At 61.8% G+C, this 18,692-nt stretch overlaps 3 protein-coding genes across 3 annotated transcripts in view; 1 reads left to right on the top strand and 2 right to left on the bottom strand.

The window, feature by feature from the left end:
* Positions 1-2,137: 2,137 nt before the first annotated feature.
* ACADVL (acyl-CoA dehydrogenase very long chain) lies at positions 2,138-7,378 on the top strand. The gene is made up of 20 exons (XM_059378715.1): positions 2,138-2,290; positions 2,377-2,452; positions 2,721-2,786; positions 2,874-2,946; positions 3,034-3,098; positions 3,205-3,339; positions 3,748-3,892; positions 4,146-4,275; positions 4,392-4,517; positions 4,863-5,061; positions 5,200-5,304; positions 5,712-5,798; positions 5,882-5,944; positions 6,041-6,142; positions 6,236-6,333; positions 6,410-6,482; positions 6,573-6,645; positions 6,744-6,816; positions 6,911-6,986; positions 7,084-7,378. Exons 1-20 carry the CDS (start codon positions 2,229-2,231, stop codon positions 7,222-7,224), a joined length of 1,968 nt encoding a protein of 655 aa, XP_059234698.1. The 5' UTR covers positions 2,138-2,228; the 3' UTR covers positions 7,225-7,378.
* Positions 7,379-7,450: 72 nt separating this feature from the next.
* On the bottom strand, positions 7,451-14,858 carry DVL2 (dishevelled segment polarity protein 2). Its single transcript, XM_059378713.1, is given in 17 exon segments — positions 7,451-8,045; positions 8,047-8,379; positions 8,381-8,412; positions 8,554-8,772; positions 9,133-9,312; positions 9,426-9,557; positions 9,680-9,808; positions 9,952-10,019; positions 10,496-10,572; positions 10,661-10,800; positions 10,878-10,947; positions 11,089-11,179; positions 11,288-11,423; positions 11,548-11,657; positions 11,779-11,924; positions 12,216-12,285; positions 14,413-14,858. Coding segments are annotated over 17 exon segments (2,205 nt in total). The 5' UTR covers positions 14,604-14,858; the 3' UTR covers positions 7,451-7,964.
* A 525-nt stretch (positions 14,859-15,383) lies between these two features.
* PHF23 (PHD finger protein 23) overlaps positions 15,384-18,692 on the bottom strand; it is a 4,344-nt gene continuing 1,035 nt past the window's right edge. The window contains exons 2-5 of the mRNA XM_059379208.1: positions 17,931-17,962; positions 17,672-17,764; positions 16,297-17,134; positions 15,384-16,196 (exon numbers count right to left, since the gene is read on the bottom strand). Of these exons, the coding sequence (XP_059235191.1) occupies positions 15,982-16,196; positions 16,297-17,134; positions 17,672-17,764; positions 17,931-17,962 (1,178 nt within the window). The 3' untranslated portion in view covers positions 15,384-15,981. The remainder of the gene's footprint in view (positions 16,197-16,296; positions 17,135-17,671; positions 17,765-17,930; positions 17,963-18,692) is intronic.

The following is an 18,692-nucleotide window of genomic DNA, read 5'->3' as shown; positions in this document are numbered from 1 at the left end:
GGGGGGGGTGCCTTGGCAGAGTTAACTGCTTCAGTGCCGGCAGGAACCCGGATAATGGGAGAGGAGAGGAGAGCAGCAGCAGAGAGGCCCTGAGGCAAAGATGGAGGCCTGGCCAGGCACCAGCGCAGACGACAGAGATCAGGAGGATGACTCCCGTTTCTCAGAGGTGGAAGCACCCCGCAGTGGGGCTGGGAGCACCCATGCTCCCTTCAGTCCTGGGGCCCGGCTGCCAGGGCCTGAGGGACTCCCTGGGGGGTGGCGAGCCATCCCTCAGGAGGCCCGAGAAATGACTGTCCTGGACTCTTCAGTGTCCTCAACTGGGGCCCAGGAAAGGGGGGAAGCAGGAGGCTAGGGAGGTGGGGAGTGGAGAGGGCATTCTCTACACCCCAGACTCAGGAGTTTGTGCTCAGGGCCCCCAAGTCGCCCAAGTGAGCTCAGCCATCCCCTGCCTGCCTGCTCCCTGAGGACAGGGCCCCACCTCACCCCCTTACCTGGCTCTCTGAGATGCAGGCCTCATAATAGTCCAGGATGTCTGTCACCAGAACAGAGCTGAGTTACCCTCCCCCAGCCCTGCCTCCCAGGCCACCCCTGCCACCATCTCGCCTCCTGGTGTCTGTCCAGGGAGGAGCACCACCAGCCAGGACAGCTGGATCCCGAGGGAGGACAGTCTAGACGCCTGACCCCTGCATAGACCCCCGCTTGCCCCATACCACCTACTCGCTCCCGACCAGCCCCCAAGTTCAGTCACTGCCCTGGGAGGCCCAGGCCACCCTTTCCACCACTGCCCTTCAGAGAATTGGGGCTACTCACCCAGCAAGGCCTGGAAGAGGTCACTGTGCAGCACGGCGAGGAGAGGGGGTGCCCATCGCAACAGTGGGGGCGCCAGGAGCCAGAGGGCTGAGCGGGGGGCTGGCGAGATGCAAGCAAGGGATGAAGGAGTGGGACAAGGAAGAGACAGAGGGACCAGGACACTCACTCACCTTCCCCAGCCTGTGCTCTTTCGACCCACATTCTATGGGAAGGTTCAGGAGAAGGGTCCCCGAATCCCAGCCCCCACCCCACCCCACTCCGCTCAGCCCCCAGGCCTTTCCTCCACAGGACTCTGGAGTTTCACCTCTGGGTGTCTCGGACATCTCTCCCCTCTGACTTAATCTCCCTAATCCGCTGGGTTGGAGCTGAGCTGCCTCCCCACCCAGTTCTAGCTGTTAGCTCAAGTGGGCAGTCCCATCCTTCCCCTGGCGCCTCACAAGCCAGCCCCTCTCCCCAAAGCGGGAGGGGGGGGGGTGAGTTTGCTACACTTCCCAGAGGGGCTGGTGGACCAGGTTCACCTCCAAGGAGTCTCCTGCAGCCCAAAAGGAAAGGCAGGTGAGCCCAGATCTCTCCTCCTGGGTGTGTCCCCAGTGGGTGGCAGAACTGAGGTATAAATCACCTGGGATTCCTTGGCCTAGGGCTAGAGAAGTAGGTGTGTATGTGAGGAGTGGAGGGGACGAGACCACCTACAGGTCCTCTGGGGCTGGGAATAATCCAGTGTCAGAGATCTAGCCTAAACACAGGGTCTTGGGAAGGAACCATGGAAGAGAAAGACGCTGGGGAAAATCTCAGAGGCTCTCAAGGCGAGGCACTGAGTTTGCGGGGTGTGTGTGTGGGGGGTCCTATTGTGAAAACTCAGCTGTTTCCAAAGTCAGTGACACCTCCCATGTCTCAGGACAATATACTTGGTTCCCCCCGTCCCACCATGTCCTCCTTTTCGTGTTGATGGTGATGGATTCCACAAGGGACCCCAAAGGGTCGCCTTTCCCTCCTCCGCCTCTGGTATCTATCTTAATTTCTTCCTTCCCATCTCTTCCTGCCGACTCCACCTGGAAGTCCTCCTTCTGGTCTAGCCTCCATCCCTCAGGCTGCAGTCGCCCAAGCTCCTCCCTCTTCCGCCCCAGCCTATCCAATCACCCTCTCCGAGGGCTACACTTTGGTTCGGACCCGCGGGATGTAGGCGTTTGGGGGAGAGGGGACGTTTGGAGATCGCCCTAGGTCAACAAGAATGCAGGGGCTGGGGGGCGCTCCGGAACTACGCCTCCCAGCATGCCCCGGCGACCGGAAGCCCCGCCCACCCGCCTCCCGGTGCATTGTGGACGATGAGTCAAGACTGGAGGGAGACAGCCAGACTTTGGCAGACGGGACAACGGCGGTAGGTCAGCGGTTGTGTCAGCGGCGGCGGGAGCGGTTCGGAGATGCAGGCGACTCGGATGGCCCCGAGTGTGGGGCGGCTGCTGCGGAGGTTGGGGGCCGCAAGGTGCGTGTCGGACGGGAGGCACGGGGCAGGGGGTGGTGGCAGCGGGGCGGGGGACCGGGCCAGGACTGAGCCCCCTGTCCCCACAGCTCGCGGCCCAGTGTGCTCCTGGGGCAGCCCCCGCTCGGGCCGGCCCGCCGACCCTACGCCAGTGGGGCCGCTCAGGTGAGTGACGGCGGGCTGGGGCGCGCGGCGTGGAGTGGAGGCTCCGCCTCGGCTGCCCCTTCCCCACCGCCGGCAGGGGTCTCCCTCCGCGTCCTGGGCACCTGCCGCCCGGCCTGGCGCCGAAAGTAGGGGAAAGGGCAGGCCAGGGTGCCCTGATGATGGGACTAGGGGAAAGGTCGCCGCACCCTCTCTCCGCCGGCACCCAGCCTTTCCCCCTAGCTCTCCGGAAGCCCTTTCCCCGGCCTCGCTAACTGCAACCTCTCCCCAGGCGGTTCTGGAGAAGTCAGATTCCCTCTCCCCGGAGGCCTCGACCAGGGAGAACCAGGCCAAGGCGGTACGTGGCCTCCAGGCCGGGAGGAGCTAGATCAGGGGCTCACCTGCCTCGAGGGCAGCTGCCTGAAACCCGCTTCTCCCTGCGCAGGAATCGAAGTCCTTCGCTGTGGGGATGTTCAAGGGACAGCTCACCACCGACCAGGTGTTCCCTTACCCCTCTGGTAAGGGCTCCGCAGAGCTGGGTGGGGCAGGGCAGCGTCCCTCCATGACCTGGGTGACCTGACCAGCCTGTTCCCCATCCTCCACAGTGCTCAACGAGGAACAGACACAGTTTCTCAAAGAGCTGGTGGGGCCTGTGTCCCGTTTCTTTGAGGTGAGGAATGATTGCGGTGGGGAAACAGGGCTTTGGTCCCTGATGGCATGGGAGAGGTGTGGAGCAGCTTAAAGAGTCTGGATGTAGCCTCCCGGGCCTTCTCCAGGAGGTGAACGATGCGGCCAAGAATGACATGATGGAGAAGGTGGAGGAGACCACCATGCAGGGCCTCAAGGAGCTGGGGGCCTTTGGTCTGCAAGTGCCCAGTGAGCTGGGTGGTGTGGGCCTTTGCAACACCCAGGTGAGAAAGCTCCCCGCCCTCCGCCAGCACCTCCATCTCCAACTTCACGGATTAAAGCTCCTTTCTCACGTAACCCAGGGTTTAGATTTGTGCGGTAACTGCCCCCCAGTCCATACACACTGTTGCAAACAAAAAACAAATTTTCCAGCACGTACGCTTCCAAAGAAAACTGAACTATATGTAGTCCCTTGGGATCACGGACCTCATCTAGGTTCACAAGTCCCAGCGCAGAGGGATAGTGGGTTAGAAAGCTTCCCAACTCGTGTCCCTCTCTGCCGTGGGGATATTTCCTCTCTGCAGTCACTGTAGGGGGATGTCCAGGTCAGGCCCTGTCCTGTTGTCCACGCTTTCCTGCTAAGGCCCCCACACAGCCAGCAGCAGTCCTGGATGCCTGCTTTACCTCTGCAGTACGCCCGCTTGGTGGAGATCGTTGGCACGCACGACCTTGGCGTGGGAATCACCCTGGGGGCCCATCAGAGCATTGGCTTCAAAGGCATCCTGCTCTTTGGCACAAAAGCCCAGAAAGAAAAGTACCTCCCCAAACTGGCATCTGGTAAGGCAGCCCCAGGAGACCAGGGACTGGGGGTGTCCTGAGCTTGGTACAAATTAGGCTGGTGGCATGGAGGTCACCATATAGCCTGCGTGTCACCTGGAGGGGATTCTGGGAAGACATCAGTGTGCTGGTTGGGAACAAGAAGGGGACCTTGGCCAGAAACACTGAGGAACCTGCCTGTGGGCACCGTGGAGGCAGTGTGGGGCCTCCGCTGCCTACAGGACCCAGGTTAAAGGCACGCTCTCTCCGACAGGAGAGACCATAGCGGCTTTCTGTCTAACCGAACCCTCCAGTGGGTCTGACGCGGCTTCCATCCGAACTTCCGCTGTGCCCAGCCCCTGTGGAAAATATTATACCCTCAATGGAAGCAAGATTTGGATCAGGCAATCTCCCCCTTCTCCGCCCACCCCCCCGTTTGTCTCCTCCTCTCCACCTCTTCCCAGTCTCGGGCCCCACTGCTCCGTCCCCCGCACCCTAACTGCCCCTCATCTTTCCATAGTAATGGGGGACTGGCAGATGTGTTCACGGTCTTTGCCAAGACCCCAGTCACAGATGCAGCCACGGGGGCCGTGAAGGAGAAGATCACAGCGTTTGTGGTGGAGCGGGGCTTTGGCGGCGTCACCCAGTGAGTGGGTGTGGGGCGGAAACAGAAGCAAAGCCTGGGGGCACAGCATTGCAGTCCAGGGTTACAGGTCACCCCAGGGACCCTGGGGACATGCGCGAGCCCCAAAGTGGCTGGGCTGGACAGCACGTTCCCTTTGGGATTAAGCTGCACGCAACTAATGTAAGGCTTTGGCTCCTGCAACCAGTGAGCTTAACATCTGGGAGGCTAGAGAACCAGGTGTCCTCGCCGTCGGGCCTGCAGGCACTACTGCCTACACCTGCTCCCCAACACCAAAGCCCCACCCCCTGCCCGTCCCCTAGCAACCTCTTGAGCCCATGTCTGCTTCTATACCCTGCCCTATCGCAGTGGGCCCCCCGAGAAGAAGATGGGCATCAAGGCCTCGAACACAGCAGAGGTGTACTTTGACGGCGTACGGGTGCCAACAGAGAACGTGCTGGGTGAGGTGGGGGGCGGCTTCAAGGTCGCCATGCACATCCTCAACAATGGAAGGTTCGGCATGGCCGCAGCCCTTGCGGGCACCATGAGGGGCATCATTGCTAAGGCGGTGAGTGCCCTCCCCGAGTCAGCCAGCCTGATGCAGAGTCACCCCATCCCCCAGGTCCTCCCTCCCCGCCCCACTGCGCCCCTCTCCCAGCAGAGGGACACTCCAGAGCCACACGGCCACACACGTGCCCTCTTCCAGGTGGACCATGCTACTAATCGTACCCAGTTTGGGGACAAGATTCACAACTTTGGGCTGATCCAGGAGAAGCTGGCCCGGATGGCTATGCTGCAGTATGTGACTGAGGTGAGGGCCTGTCCCCCTACAACCCCCCGAGCCCCTCAGCCTTCCTCCCAGTCGGGTCGGACTACAACCCCCAGCAGCACCTGGGGCAGTGGGTCTCCAACTTTACACCAATGCCCTAGGGGATGCGGGGAGGCATAGTCAGCTCAGCCGCTGCAGGAGGGGGAAAGCCGGGCCCTTCTGCTAGAGGTCCCTCAAGTGGACTCCCTCTGCACCCCTTCCAAAGAAGTCCAGTGCCTAGAGGCTTCGGCGGAGCTGGCTCGGGGGAACAAGTGCTTCCCTATGCCTCCCGGGGGGAGCTAGGAGGTGAAGGCAGGGGCCGCCGTGAGCTAGGGCAGACCTGGTCTGGGGGCCTTTAGTGAGCATGACGCTGCCCTTTTCCTTCCCACGTCCCAACCGTGCCACCTCAGTCCATGGCTTACATGGTGAGTGCCAACATGGATCAGGGAGCCACGGATTTCCAGATCGAGGCTGCCATCAGTAAAATCTTCGGCTCGGTGAGGTCCCCGGCCTACAGGGTGGGAGAGCCCAGGTGGGGAGCTCGGCTCCAAGACGATCTCAAGTGGCTCTCGGTCCCCAGGAGGCAGCCTGGAAGGTGACTGACGAGTGCATCCAGATCATGGGCGGTATGGGTTTCATGAAGGTACAGACACGCGTTCTGCCTGGGGTGGCCATGGGGGACAGGAGGGGTGGACGGGGCCACTCAGTGAGGCTGCGGCTCTGGCTTCCCCTGCGGCAGGAACCTGGGGTGGAGCGCGTTCTCCGTGATCTGCGCATTTTCCGGATCTTCGAGGGGACTAACGATATTCTCCGGCTGTTTGTGGCTCTGCAGGGCTGTATGGTAAAAGGAACTGAGCGGGGAGGGGGGGGGTTGGGGGGGGTGGAGGTTGGAGAGGAGGGCATGTCTTGACTGTTGGAGCCTCTTCCCACACAGGACAAAGGGAAGGAACTTTCTGGACTTGGCAACGCTCTAAAGAACCCCTTTGGGAACGCGGGTCTCCTGCTAGGAGAGGCGGGCAAACAGCTGAGGAGGTAAGCTTGGGCCAGTTGGGGCAGGGGCCAGGATGGGGCGTGGCGACTAACCTGTCACTCTCCCCATTCCTCGAAGGCGGGCGGGGCTGGGCAGTGGCCTGAGTCTCAGTGGCCTCGTCCACCCGGAGCTGAATCGGAGCGGAGAGCTGGTAAGCAGCTGGTGGTGGGACGGCAATTGGTGGGGGGAGGGCTGATGCAGCTGGGCCCCTTGAGCGCTGGCGCCATCCCTCTCTGTGCAGACAGTGCAGGCCCTGGAGCAGTTCGCCAGCGTGGTAGAGGCCAAGCTGATAAAACACAAGAAGGGGATCGTCAGTGAGTGAGCCCCACTCCCCCACCACCCCACCCCACCCCATGGTCCCTGCCCCCCACCCCAGCTTTCACCCGCCGACCCTGAGCCCCCTACCTGACAGATGAACAGCTGGTCCTGCAGCGCCTGGCAGACAGCGCAATCGACCTCTATGCCATGGTGGTAGTCCTGTCCAGGTGAGGCAGCGGCCCAGGCCGCGGGGGAGGTGGGGGGAGGCACCCGGGGTGGGCTCACAGCCCAGCATCGTTTTCCCTTCCTGCTTTGCTCCAGGGCCTCAAGATCCCTGAGCGAGGGCCACTCTACAGCCCAGCACGAGAAGATGCTCTGTGACAGCTGGTGCATCGAGGTGAAATTCGGGTTACCAAGGGCTAGCGGCGGGTGGGGGGGCCGGGGGGGGGCGGCGTGCAAGGCCTGGGCCTGAACCCCTCGTCACCTGTCCGCAGGCGGCAGCCCGCGTCCGGGAGAGCATGAGCGCCCTGCAATCTGACCCACAGCAGCAAGAGCTCTTCCGAAACTTCAAGAGCATCTCCAAGGCCTTGGTGGAGCGAGGCGGCATGGTCACCAGCAACCCCCTTGGCTTCTGACCGCTCCCCGCTGGGGCCTGGCCTGGCACGTGCCTTTTCTCACGCCCAGCTCCCTGCCCGGAGCACTGGGTCTGCCTTAAAGAGGGCCTGGCCCTGGGGCCCTGCGGCTCAGAGGCCCACACACGGCCTTTCAAGTAAAGCTTCTGACAAGCCACTCTCTGCTGCGGTGTCTCGTCTCTCCCTCGCTACCTGCCTCCCTCCCAAAGAAAGGAGCCAGAGGCAGCGAGAGTTTGCCCCTATTGCTTTATTTGGTTTTATACAAGTGATGACTAAATAAATAGAGTAACAAAAGCAGCTACGTGGGCCCCAGCACCAGCACCCCAGCTTCATCTGACTGCCAGCTGGGGTGCCCGCCCCATCCTCCCAGGGTACCGCTGCCCAGCCCCCGCCCTGCACAGGACATAGCTGACGGGGTGGGCAGAGTAGGAGGTCACATTCTGGGGTTAGAAGGGGCCCGGGAGACGGGTTCTTCATATAAAAAGGGAAACGTCTACTAAAAAAATAGTCCAAAAATATGAAAGTCTATCTCAACCCCCCCCCCCAAGGCTTATAAAAACAATAAAGCTAAAAATAACCAAAGGTCCCTTGTACACCCCCAAGAGCAGGAGAGGGACCAGGCACTGCCGGTGAAAGTCACAGTGGCAAACCCCGTGATGGGCAGGGCACAGGACGGACAAAAGCACCAAATACAGACCAGATGGGCGGAGGGAGGAGACCTGACACGGCCCCCGCTGTGCACTCTACATGACGTCCACAAAGAACTCACTGGGGTTGCCCATGGCCATGTGGAAGCTTTGGCGGCTCGCTGTCAGTTCGGGGGGGCACAGAACCCAGGTCTCTGACCGGAGGGGCCCCCGGGGGCTGCACAGTTGGAGGGATGGGGGGTGGAAGTGGGGGCATCACGACCACCATCATGGGGTTGTAGGGGAGGGCTGTCCCCGGGGGCGGTGCATAAGGATGGAGCCCAGGCTGGGCTCGGAGATTAGGCGCACCCCCTGATGAGCCTCTGGAAGGCGGAGGGCCCCCATCAGCCCCGCTAGGATCCCCGCCCCGCCGGAGGCTGCCCCCGCGGCTGGAGGGCTCGGACTCACTGCCACTGCCAGACTTGGACTCAGGGGCCCGCTCCTCTGGCCTTCCTGTACGTCCTGCCCCCCCCGTCGCTTCGCGTTGACCCACTGCTCCGGCTCCCTGTAGGGGTAGAGGGATGAGGCCACCTGAGCCTGGGCCTAGCATCCCTTGGCCATCCCAGCCCCTGCCCCAGCCTCTCCTCCCTGGTCCCCCAGGGCTGTCTCCGGGCTCCAGCGGTGCTGGCATGGGACAGTGACTTACCCTCACTGTGTTGACTGCTGGCACTGCCGCCCCCATAGGTGTAGGAGGAGAGCTCGTGGTAGGGTGGTGGCTGGGGGCTGTATGGGTGCGGGGCCGGGTACTGGTAGGAGAAAGTAGGCAGCAGGGGCCAGGGGGTGGCCCCGGGCAGAGGAGCCAAAGTGTCCTGGTCCGACGCCCCACTGGAGCCATCGTTGTCATTCAGGGACAGGTTGACGAGATCTGAGAAGCAACGACAGGAACCTGGGAGTCACTGCTTTGAGAGAAATGGTTTCCCCAGAACCATCCAATCCACGAGGGGGACAAAGACGAGGGCCACCGCGGTCAGGGCAGAGCTCGCCCAGGGCCACCAGTCCCACACGCTCTCGTGAGACTCAGGAAGACACGGCCTACCCCCAGCCCCAGGCCCAGCGCAAGCTTATCCACAGAACACGGCTTGGTGTCGTCAGCCAGGGCAGAGCCTCATGCAGGACACATGCTGCACAACTGTCCACGGCAGCCCTGGCTGGCTTCTCGGCTAGGGGTGCAGCCAGAGGAGCGGGACGAGGCAGGAGGAGCCCCACTCTGGGGGCCGGGACTCACAGCTCTCGCAGCCGCCACTGAGGTCCCCAAAAACGTAATAGCACTGCTCAGAGAAGGTGATCTTGTTCACGGTGTGTCGGATAAGGCCGGCCTTGAGCAGCCCACTGGCGTACTTGCGGGCCTCCCGCCGCTCGGGGAAGCCTTCCACGTGGTGGTAGAGCCAGTCGACCACGTCTGAGCCTGGGGGCACCCAGAGCAGAGAAGGTCAGGTTCTCCTCCCCGCCTCCCACCTCACCCCTGCCAGGCCCGTCCCCAGAGGGACCCGCCCCAACCTGCCCAGGACCTAGCCATACCAAGAAAGGCGTTAGGGATGGTGATCTTGAGCCACATGCGGTCCCGAACTTCCAGCCCAGATTCTGGGGCTGCCATGGCCTTGGTCACAGACGCCATGTCCGTGTGGACGGAGAGACCCCGGCCCTCGCAGCCTGTCCGAGAGAAGAAACGAGGGCTAAGAAGTAGGGCCCATGGCCGAGGCGTGGCAGGCCACAGCACCGGCAGGAAGCCTTTCAGGGCAGGGGGCGGGAGTTGAAGTGGGCTGGGGGCTCACCCTCAGGCAGGGAGGAGCCCGATGTCATGGTGCTCATGGACGAGGAGCCCGGATAGGCTGGGAAGGTGCCCGTCAGCGCAGCGGAGTGGGACACCCAAGCAGCGGGGTCGATGGGCTGGATGGGCTCATCTGCGACAGAGAAGCCCCTGTGATGACGGTTTCCCCGCTGCTCCCATGCCACCCCTGCCCCATCCCTCCCCACTCCTCCACCCCTTCCTGTTGCCTGGAGGCCCGAACCCAGCTCCCCCGTCTCCTACCCCTGCAGCACTCACTTCGAGGAAGAGTAAAGTAGGCCTGGGGAGAGGGATCCCAGCACTTGGCCACCGTCAGCACGATGGGGCTGTGGGGAAGGGAACAGCAGTCATGCAGGAGTGGTGCAGGGTGGCGGCCACAGAGGGGGCTGGGCTGCAGGGCTGAGGTGAGGAGGCCCCGGTGCAGGGGACCCACTGCCACGGACACCTCTGGAAACACTGCTGACCCACACAAGAAAGCACATACGGCCCAGGGCCCTGGGGAGCCCGTCCAGCAGACAGCAGGCTGAACCCTGCCCCTTAAAGACGGGGACAGACACATACATACACATACATACACGTGCAGGTGCACACAGGGGTGACACCACGCACGCACAGACCCAGAGCGGACAGACCAAGGCAGGGCAGCATACCCCGCAACAGGGAGAACCAGCGAGGGGCCCTTGGAGGGCTTTGAGGCCCCCGAGCTCCCAATCCGGGTGGGGGTCGCGTAGGCACCCCTTTGCCCCATGGGTGTTCCTCACAGTTTGCGGTGCTGCCCCCGCTCTGCGGGCCGGCGGCTCACCCTGGCTTGTGCACGATGTCCCGCAGCACCCGCACCGCGTCGTCATTGCTCATATTCTCGAAGTTCATGTCGTTCACCTGGAAGCCGGGCCGGCGGGCTCAGAAGTGCCCCCGGCAGCCACCCCACCGCCCACAGCTGACACCCTGCAGCTGCCGTGCGCCCCACCTGCAGCAGCATGTCGCCTGGCTCGATGCGCCCGTCAGCCGCCACGGCACCGCCCTTCATGATGGAGCCGATGTAGATGCCGCCGTCGCCCCGCTCGTTGCTCTGGCCCACGATAGAAATGCCCAAGAAGTTGTACTTCTCTGCAGAGGGGGCGGGTGTGATGAGGAGAAGCCCGCCCAGCACGCGCCCCAACCCCCAGCCCCGCGTCCCCGCGTACCCATGTTCAAGGTGACCGTGATGATGTTGAGAGACATGGTGGAGTCGGTGACGCTGCTGAAGGAGGAGGCCTGCGGGGGACATGGGGAAGGAGTGGGACTGCGTTCAGCGGCCCACAGACCACTCCAGAGTCTCACTTCCTGTGCCCCGTGCCCCCTAAGCCAGGGCCCCAACTTCTCCGAGCTCCAGTGACCCCGGGAGCACCCCCTCACCCTCTCCAGGCGAGGTGGCCGCTGTTTCCTCCGCCGCCGGTGGCGCTTGAGGAGGCGGGAGGCACTGCTCTGCTCCGTGGAGCTGCTGAACCTGTCAGGAGGTCGGCAACGGGGGCTCATGGGCAGAGGTCGTCGTGGGGCCAGACAGAGAGATGGGAGGTGCGGCGGGGACGCGGGAAGAGAGGGGGCGGGGGCATACCTGCTCATGGTGTCCTCCTCGTCCGAGTCCCCCAGGCTGGTGCTCTCCAGCTCGCTGGTCATCAGGGTCGAGGAGCTCTCGTACCCAGCCAGGTGGCGCTCCAGCCGTGAGGGGCCACTGGGCCTGTGGCCCCCCGCTGCGTGCGACCAGGAACCTCAGGAACACAGGTCTCATGCCGCTTACCTTCATCACAGCTCTGGCCCAACCCCAGGCCTACCCAGCTCCCTGTGGACCCAACACTTGGGGCCAGCCCCCCTCACCGCCATGCTCACTGCTGTCTCTCCTGCGAGGCCGTTCCCGCCGCAGGGACACAACCGACTCTGTTTCTGTCTCAGGCTCCAGGTTTTCCCGGCTGCTGGACACATTGGGGCTGGGTGGGCAGAGATGCATCAGGGGGAGAGGCATTCACGTCTTCAACTTCTCCCCAGGGAGGGGCGCTTGAGGCACCCCCTCACCTCCTTCCCCCGGACTCAAGAATCCCAAAGACTCACTGGAAGGACGGAGGCCTGGAGTCCCCAATGCCACTGGTCCTCTCTGGGGGCACAGGGGGTAACGGTGCAGGGGGCGGCGCCAGTTCTATCCGGGGCTCGTGGGCCGGGGGAGCCATCTCAGGTTGGGGGTTATCTGACGACACTAGCTGGAGAGATGCCATGACAAAAACGGGCTCAACCAGGAAGGCAGGCAACCAAGACGAGAGAAAGGGAAGAGACTGGGAAATAGGACCAGGTATGAGTGAGCACAGGGCCAGTGAAAGGCCCAGAAAAAGCAGGAGCAAGCAGTAGAAGCTCCAAAAGGAGGTGAGGAGCTCCAGCTGGCTCTCCAAGCGGGTGAGGCAGCAAGGAGCCAGGGCCTCCAGCTCCGGGGCAGAGGGCAGGGGGCAGGTGAGGCTCAGAGGAGCCTGGCAATGTGGGAGGGACAGGATGCTCACCCAGGACACCACCCTTCCATTGAAGCAGGGAAGGCGGGCATTGTCATCCGAAATCTCCTCCTTCACCACTCTGCCAAGAGACAGCATAGAGGCCAGTGAGAACTGCCTAGGGCCCCCCACATGCACCCCCATTCAAGGCTCCTCCCGATACCTCATCCAGATCAAGGACATTGACTTTTCCGCAGCCTGACCAAGTCCTCATCCCTGACGCCAAAATGCTTCTTTGCTCTCACACCTAGGGAGTCTCCAGATTCACCCCCATCCTCCTCCCCCTCTCCCCAACCCAACTTCCAGTTTGACGCTGCTCCAAAGATTTCCTTGGGTCTAATTCAAACCTCTCACTTCAATGTCAAAGGCTGGCCCATCCCCTCCGGTGACCGCAGCTGCCCCAAATATATGTTTAACCTCAGGAGCCCTATGGGCATGTCCCCCAGCCGCCAGCCTGCTCCTCACACGCCGTCCGTGAAGCCTTGCGTCTGAGATCTGTAGTCTCCTACTTTCCTTAGTTTCCCCCACCTCACTCCCAGAAGGCCACCCAAACGTGCCTCTACCTTCCCCCACATGAAAATACTCGTTACAGGGAAGACTGACACTTCCTCACCAGGCTGAGCCCTCCCAAAGACAGGGGAAGCCCGGCTTCTCATTCCCCTGTGACTCATCTGGCACAGAATTCTACACTAAGAAGCCCAGCCTTGGGGTCATCTCTCCCACAGGTTCCCTGGGATGGACAGCACTTGTCCCTTCTTCTCAGCCACCATGGGCAATGCTGGACGCCTGTTCTGTTCAGCACCATATCCCGGTCACACGGCAAGGAACCTGATGCTTGGTGAGCATGGCCAGCTATCTGTTGAGTCAACCTAAGAACAACGCAACTCCCCACCCTAAACAGACTCACTCTCTCATACACACGCATCCTTGCCTCCAAATTAGGACAGCCCGTCTGATTAACCCTTTAGCCTAATATGGATCCAGAAGCCTGAGCATGTGATGACTTAAACCCATTTGTTATCAATGGGGCAACTCAGCCCCATTCACCACCACCGCTCTGTGTCACTACAACCCAGTACTCTTTGCTACATAAACCAATCTTGGCGTAACCTAGTCTGGCAAATTATTCCACTCTGGGTGACCTCATTTACAGACTGGTCAGCTCAATACTAGTCACAATTATAACTCACCAAAAAATCACTGCGCATCGCTTACCTGGACTGACCTTTTTCTGCTACCTGTGTCCATTTCCCGGATTATGCCGCTAACAAACAGAAAAACCTCAATCTAACTCCCACGTAATTCCTAAGACCGTCCCACTTTCCCAATGTCCGGCAATCTTTTCAGTAGACTCCACTCTGTTCTGCTACCCTCGAACCCAGACTGTTCCGGTCTAACTCAGCCTGCCTTCAAGGGCTGAGGCAGGCTACCTGGAGGGGCTCAGCTCAAAAACTCTAAGTGCATTTATTACTTAAAGTCCTAATCTACCCCAAAATGACCCAAATTACCCTAGAACAGAGCAATATGTTTTAGCAACACCCTAGAATGTCCCCTCATGCAGCTGTCTGCACCAATGCAGACCAGATTATCCCAATAGGGCTGTCTGCTTCTCTAAAGACTGTCTCCATAGAAATTAGGCCGCAGCAGAAACTCAGATCAACCAATCCAACCCGGTAGAGATCAGAACGGCCGAAGTTTTTCCAGGAGAGCCCAGTCTACTCCAAAGCAGGCTAGACCATCCCATACACCATCCTCTGCGCTAGTAGGGACCAGAGCATCCCCAGACAATCCCGCCTGCTGTAATAGATCCCAGAACATCCCAAGTTATCCCGACACGGTTCAATCTACATCAGCGGACTCAGTAACCCTCCCAGAGCCCGTGTGCTACAGCACTGCTCCGAAGACACGGAGCCATCCAGAATATCCCCAAATCAACCAGGGTGCCCCCACCCTATTCCGGTAACGTCTAATCTTCCCCAGTCTGGTTTGGCATAGCCCGGTGCTTCGTCCTACGGCTCCGTGCGCCCCAATCTGTCCAAGCATAACCTTGCCCGTCCTGGGATACTCAATCTACCGCCAGCCTAATGTCCTCTGCTGCACTGGCGCCCCGCAAAAACCAGCAAGGCCCGGAGCAGACCTGGGCCCCACCACGGAGCCCCATCCACCCCAGCACAGCCCCCGTCGGTGCCAGCCTAGGCCTCGCGCTCACCCGAAATCCTGATCCATAGACTTGAAAAAGTACTTAGCGCCCGCGGGCCGCTGCAGGACGCTCTTGAAATCGCCGAGGGTGATGCGCTCGGCGGGCACGGGGATCTTCACCAGGTACGGAGTCTCCTCTTCGTCCAGGTGGTAAATCACCTTCGTCTCCCCACCACCGCCCCCCGCGCCGCTGCCCGCCATGGTCTCGCCCGCGCGCTCCCGGGCTCCGCCGCCCACCCAGCGGGGCGAAGCGCCCCCGCCGCGCCTGCGCACACCCGCACCACGCCGCGCGAGCGCCCACAGCACCGGCCGGGCGCCGGAGAGCTGCAAAGGAGAAGGGGGCGGGGGCCCAGCGGGGTGGCGGCCGACGGAATGTGGGGGCGAGCCGTGAGGTTCGACCTGAAGCCGCGGACCGGGCCGCCGCCGCCGCCGCCGCCAGCGCGCGCCACCGCCACCGACGTCGCGGGCGCCCTTCAGTACCCCGCCCACCTCTCCTCATGTCACGTGGCCCGAGTCGGCCCGCCCAGTCACGTGACTCCCTCCCGGGTCACGTGACCGGCCAGGATCCTCCCCGTGCCCCCCGCCACGTGACCGTTGCTTTCAGCAACGGTCTCCTAACCCTCAACGGCCCCGCCCCCAAATGTGTCCCCACCCGCGTCCTCCCGGGTACCCCCGCGAAGCTGGCCCCGTTCCTAAAGGGCTGGCCACCGGCTTCCACCCCAGCTCTGTCCCGCTCAGGCGGGGAGCTCCAAGCAACACGGATTCCCCTGGAGCGTGCGTGTTGGGGGGTACAGGCTGGGGGAGACGGGGTTCCTGGGCCGGGGGGCGCGGTGGGAGCAAAGCAGCTGCAGCCGGGAGGCTGGGGGCGCTCCGCGGGCAGGCGCAGAGCCCGGCCGTTTTCCGCTCGGACTCGAGGTGGGCTTTGCTCTTCCTGCCAGCCTGTCCACCGCCTCCCTCCTAAGCAGGACAGTCAGTGAGGGCTAGAAACACAAAGAGCCCACTCCGCTTTATTTACAACACGCAGGCTGTCTGTACAAACAGCTGGCCGCTATTATTAAAAACACGAGGTGAGCGAGTGGATCGTCACCTTTCTGTTTTCCTTCCTCCCTCGGCTAGACCCTGGTTGGTACTCCACCTCTGAGCTGCCCTGCCCGAAAGGGGAAGTCCAAAATTAAAAATACAACCGGTGTAGAATAAATGGGGAGATAAAAGAAAAGAGGAGGAAGGGGAGTGCTCTATTTACACTAGAGTTTTATAGACAACTGTCCCATTCCACCCCAGCTCCAACCCTGGCCCAGAAAGTGAGGGGCAGCAGGTCTAAGGGACAGAAATTAAGTGTCTAGGGACCCAGACAGCCTCCCACCCCCAGCTGTATATAATGGGTCCATGTTCAAGTCCACAAGGTGGGAAGGAAAGGTTAAGGTTGGAACGTGAGACACTCATTTCCAAACGAGTCTCCCTTGGGATTTCCTGCCTTGAAGTGGGACTACAGCCAAGCTCCAGGGAATAGGCCCAGGACTCTGAGGCTTAGTTCCCAAGTCATGTTGTCATTTGAAGTCCCAGCCTGGAGATGGCGATGTCAGGGCTCTCCGGATTTGGGAGGCCCCCCTACCCGCCGGGCCTCTGGCCGCAGTTCCTTGCATTTCTGGCAGTAAAAGAAGTCGGGGACATTGGTCTTCTTGATCTTAGCACAAGAGAGGTGGATCCAGGTCCCACACAGGCTGCACTCAATCATGGGCCGCCCTGCAAAGGGCTTTCGGCAGTAACATGTGATCAGGTCCCATGAGTCATCACCTGGGGAAAGAAGGTCTGGTTGGTGTTCTGCCCGAGCTCTTGGGTCCACAAGCCCAAGCCCATCCTCCCAGCCTACCCTGGGCCTCCGCAGACCTCTCACCTGATTCTACCATGATGTCCTCATCCATGACCCGCATCTCGCCCTCACTGGAGCTGGCATCTCCATCCTGGCTCGTCTCAGTGCTGCCCACTTCCTTGCTCTCGCTGTCAGTGGGAGGGGCTCCTTCAGGGTGCACTGCGGCGGGGGGCCTAGGAGCCTCGGGGGGTGTTGGCAGCACTGGGGCTGGGGCTTCACCCCCTACCACTGCTGCCATGTCTTCCTCCTCCTCCTCTTCCTCTTCCTCCTCCTCCTCTTCAGAGTCTGTATCACTGGGGGGGGCCCGGGGAGGCCCAGGAGGTGGGAGTCTGTCCCCCCGATCTGCCTTTTTCAACTTCCGTTTCTTGCTTTTCTTAATTCGAGACCTCTTTTCCCCATCCCCAGGAGCGGGCCGGGGCCTCCGAAGCACCCCAAAGCCAGCCCCGCCTCCCGGCCCCAGCTTTCGGTTCTTTCGGTCCTTCTTTCGAGGAGGTTGGGAGAGGTCCCCCTGAGAAAGGGGTACTGGGGTGAGAGCAGCAGGGGGCCGGGAGGCATGTGTCAGGGATGTGGGGGACAGTGGAGATGCCATTTTGGGCCCATCTAGATCAAAGAGAGAGTCCTTGAGCTTCATCTTCTCAAGCAGGGTTGCGCTGTCAGGGGCCTGCAGGCGAGAGAAAGTGGACCTCGGGGGTCCTGGTTGAGTGGGACCTGATTGAGCCGCCCTTCTCTTGGATGATTTTGCTTTCTTAACAAAGGTCTGGATGGTTCGGAGGTCTGAGGGGGCCGAGTCCCAGCCGTCACTGTCTGCTGCACTCTCACCACGCAATGGAGAGCTGGAGCCAGAGGCTGGCCAGTCACTTTCCTTGAAAAAGGGGAGAGACCAGGGTCAGTAGTCGGCCCGGTGGCATCTCAGCCCCTCTATGAGCTCAGCTTAGAAGCCAGGGACAAGATCTGCCCCAAAGTATCCTGCCCAGACCACCCAAAGTCACTACACTCAAAACTGCCCCTCTGCAATTCCCCTGATAATCTCCTCTTGAAAACCTCCCTGTTGTCTCTGCCCTCACCTTCTGGCCATCTCCCCAGTCTCACCTGCCTTACAGCACCGTCCCCCACCCCAGACCAGAACCCGATTTATCTGTTTCCTCAAATGCACTGAGAAGAATCTTCCACGAACACCCCCAGGCCATTCACTGCTGCTCAAGCCACCCCAAGGCACTAGAGTTCCCCCACGGGTTTCCAATCTCCAGGCTCTTAACCGTCCCATCTGATAGGCTTCTCCAGTAAAGTAGCGCAGTCCCCTCTGCCCACCCGCCCCCCCCCCCCCCCCCCCCCCCCCCCCCTCCTAAGGTCTAGAACCGCCTCCCCCAAGCTAGTCGTCTGTCCTCCACTCACTCCCTACCTCTTTGCTAGGGGGGATATAACCAGCATAGGCCAAGACGAAACTGCAGAATTTGTTGAAATCCTCAATGGTTCTCCGGCGCTTCTCTGGTGGCTGAAAAGAAGGAAACCTGTATCGCAAGGAATTTAGGAGGGGCATTCCCGAAGGCACAGTCCCCACAATGAAGGATCTAGAAAAGGCAGGGGAGCAGGCCAAGGGAGAGGGCAGAGGGAAGGCATCGGGTAGTAACCCCAGGCTGCAAAGGGAAGGGAAGGCTCACCTGAGTTTCTGGCTTCAGGGTCGGAGGTGGATCTGTGGAAGCAGTAAAAGCTGAGTCAAGGCCCCACCTCTCAATCTCGGAGGTCCCAAGCGACCCCCCCTTTCCTCAGGTCCCCCAGCCAGGCCAGCAGGTCCCCAGCTGTGCGGGACCCGCCCCTGCTCCCCCTTCCGCCCTGCGAGGGGCGGAGCCAGGGCGCGGCGCCCTCTCAGGCCTCGCTATAGCGCTCCCCTTCCCCCCACCGGAGGCCTGGCGCCCCGCCCCCCCAACTCACGGTTTCTCTAGACTCCAGTCTACTCGATCTCTTGGCGCCCCACCCCGCCATACCGCTCCCCGGACCGAGCTCGGGCGGCCGCCTGCCCCTGTCCTTCACACGCGCCGAGTGCCCCGAGTTTCTCCCCAGTGGCGATCTACCGCCCGGGGCCCTCCGAGACCGCGCTCGCAGCCCGCCGGCCCCCGGGGTCCAGGATGACCACGCCGAACCGCTCCCCGCCCTCCGGCCCCTTCTACTCGAGCACGAGGCCCGGCGCGCCCCTCACCCCCACCCTGAACATACACGGGCACACACAGCCAACGCCACTCCGCGGCCGGGACGGACCAGAGAGCGCTAACCCGGACGCGGCCCCACCTGCCCCCCCCCCATACCGCGCTCCCCACAATTTCGCCGTCCCTCCGCCCCCATCCGGGGCCTTGGCCCCTCCCCGTCTCGAGCTCCTCGGGCTCCCCGCCGGGGCCCCGGGCCCAGTTCCGAGCCCTCCGGCCGCC

This window comes from Mustela nigripes, chromosome 16 (genome assembly GCF_022355385.1).
Source record: "Mustela nigripes isolate SB6536 chromosome 16, MUSNIG.SB6536, whole genome shotgun sequence".
Lineage (NCBI taxonomy): Eukaryota > Metazoa > Chordata > Mammalia > Carnivora > Mustelidae > Mustela > Mustela nigripes.
Note: the sequence above shows the minus strand (reverse complement) of the source record. Positions and strands in the feature narration are given on the sequence as shown.